General features: G+C 65.6%; 1 protein-coding gene across 1 annotated transcript in view; it reads left to right on the top strand.

The window, feature by feature from the left end:
• KIF7 (kinesin family member 7) overlaps window positions 1-1,661 on the top strand; it is a 22,250-nt gene that overhangs the window by 19,237 nt on the left and 1,352 nt on the right. The window contains 2 exon segments of the mRNA XM_077774257.1: window positions 549-755; window positions 1,470-1,661. Of these exon segments, the coding sequence (XP_077630383.1) occupies window positions 549-755; window positions 1,470-1,661 (399 nt within the window).

Genomic DNA, 1,661 nt, shown 5'->3' with positions numbered 1-1,661 from the left:
CCCAGCCCCCCCTCCATGCCCTCCCTTTGGCACCGGGAGCTCCGTGCTTCCTGCTGTAGATCACACGACAGGCAGCGGGGAGGCACACGGAGGCAGCAGCGCCGCACAGAGCGGCCTGTTAGCAGAGCCTGGCCTCGCCCTGGGGCCGGGGCTGTGATGGCAGCTTCCCGTCCCTGCCATACCCATCAGGGACACTTTGGATGTGCTGACTGCACTCAGGATGAGGCGACACGGCCTCTCCCTTGTGGCTGGGGCTGGCTGCCCGAGGCCGTCGTCCAGGGAGTGGGTGTGCGTGGCGCAGGCTCCCGGGCCCCCCTCCTCTACGCCCACCCCCCCACCCCCCCGTGTCCCGCAGGAGGAGCGGACGTTGTTCCAGCTGGACGAGGCCATCGAGGCCCTGGATGCTGCCATCGAGTACAAGAACGAGGCCATCACGTGCCGCCAGCGGGTGTTACGGGCCTCGGCCTCCTTGCTGTCCCAGTGTGAGATGAACCTCATGGCCAAGCTCAGCTACCTCTCGTCCTNCCCCACCCTCCCGTGTCCCGCAGGAGGAGCGGACGTTGTTCCAGCTGGACGAGGCCATCGAGGCCCTGGATGCTGCCATCGAGTACAAGAACGAGGCCATCACGTGCCGCCAGCGGGTGTTACGGGCCTCGGCCTCCTTGCTGTCCCAGTGTGAGATGAACCTCATGGCCAAGCTCAGCTACCTCTCGTCCTCGGAGACCAGAGCCCTACTCTGCAAGTATTTTGACAAGGTGGGTCACCGCTTCAGAGGCACTCTGCCACCTCCCTCCCCCCACGCCTCCCTACTCGTATGGGGGAGGGGTCCACTGGGAGCTCCAGGGAGGGCAGTTTCCTCCCGGATGCGGGGCCAGAACTGGGGCCAGCTCCAGTCTCCAGGGCTGCCTCAGACTCTCCTCCTTAAAGCTTAACTTTCCTAGTGACAGTAAGATCCGGTCTCCCTCCACTGCCGCCACTTTCCAGTCTCCTCTCCCCCCCAACTTTCCGGTCTCCTGGCCCCTTCTGTGTACCCAGATCAGTGGTTCTCAGCAGGGATGGTTTTGTCCCCAGGGGACATCTGGCCACGAGACCAGGGACGCTGAGCCTCCAGCACGCAGGCCGGGTCCCCACAGCCACAGGCCCTCTGCCTAAAGCAGCGTTAGCGCCGGGACTGGGCATCGGGCCTCAGCGGGGCTCTGCCTGGGGGCTTAGGAGCGTGGGGCTCCGGGGGAGCGTGAGGCAGGGGCAGAAGGGAAGCTTCCTCTTGTCAGCTGACCTGTCGTTTGGAAATCACTGCCTAGAACACTGTCCAGAAGGTGTGTGTGGCCAGGTCTTGGCTCCGCAGGACGGCCTGGTGATTCCTTAGTGACATCTGTGCGGGGGCGGTGGGCGACGGGTTGGCCGGGCACCTGCAGCCCCGGGCGGGCACGATCGGTCGGGGGCTGAGCCCGGCTGGGTCTTGGGGACAGGTGGTGACGCTCCGCGAGGAGCAGCACCAGCAGCAGATTGCCTTCTCGGAGCTGGAGATGCAGCTGGAGGAGCAGCAGAGGCTGGTGTACTGGCTGGAGGCGGCCCTGGAGCGGCAGCGGCTGGAGATGGACCGCCAGCTCACCCTGCAGCAGAAGGAGCACGAGCAGAGCATCCAGCTCCTCCTCCAGCAG

This window comes from Crocuta crocuta, unplaced genomic scaffold (assembly GCF_008692635.1).
Source record: "Crocuta crocuta isolate KB4526 unplaced genomic scaffold, BGI_CrCroc_1.0 scaffold7, whole genome shotgun sequence".
Taxonomy (NCBI): Eukaryota; Metazoa; Chordata; class Mammalia; order Carnivora; family Hyaenidae; genus Crocuta; species Crocuta crocuta.
The sequence above is the reverse complement of the archived record's forward strand: the minus strand, read 5'-3'. Positions and strand labels throughout refer to the sequence as shown.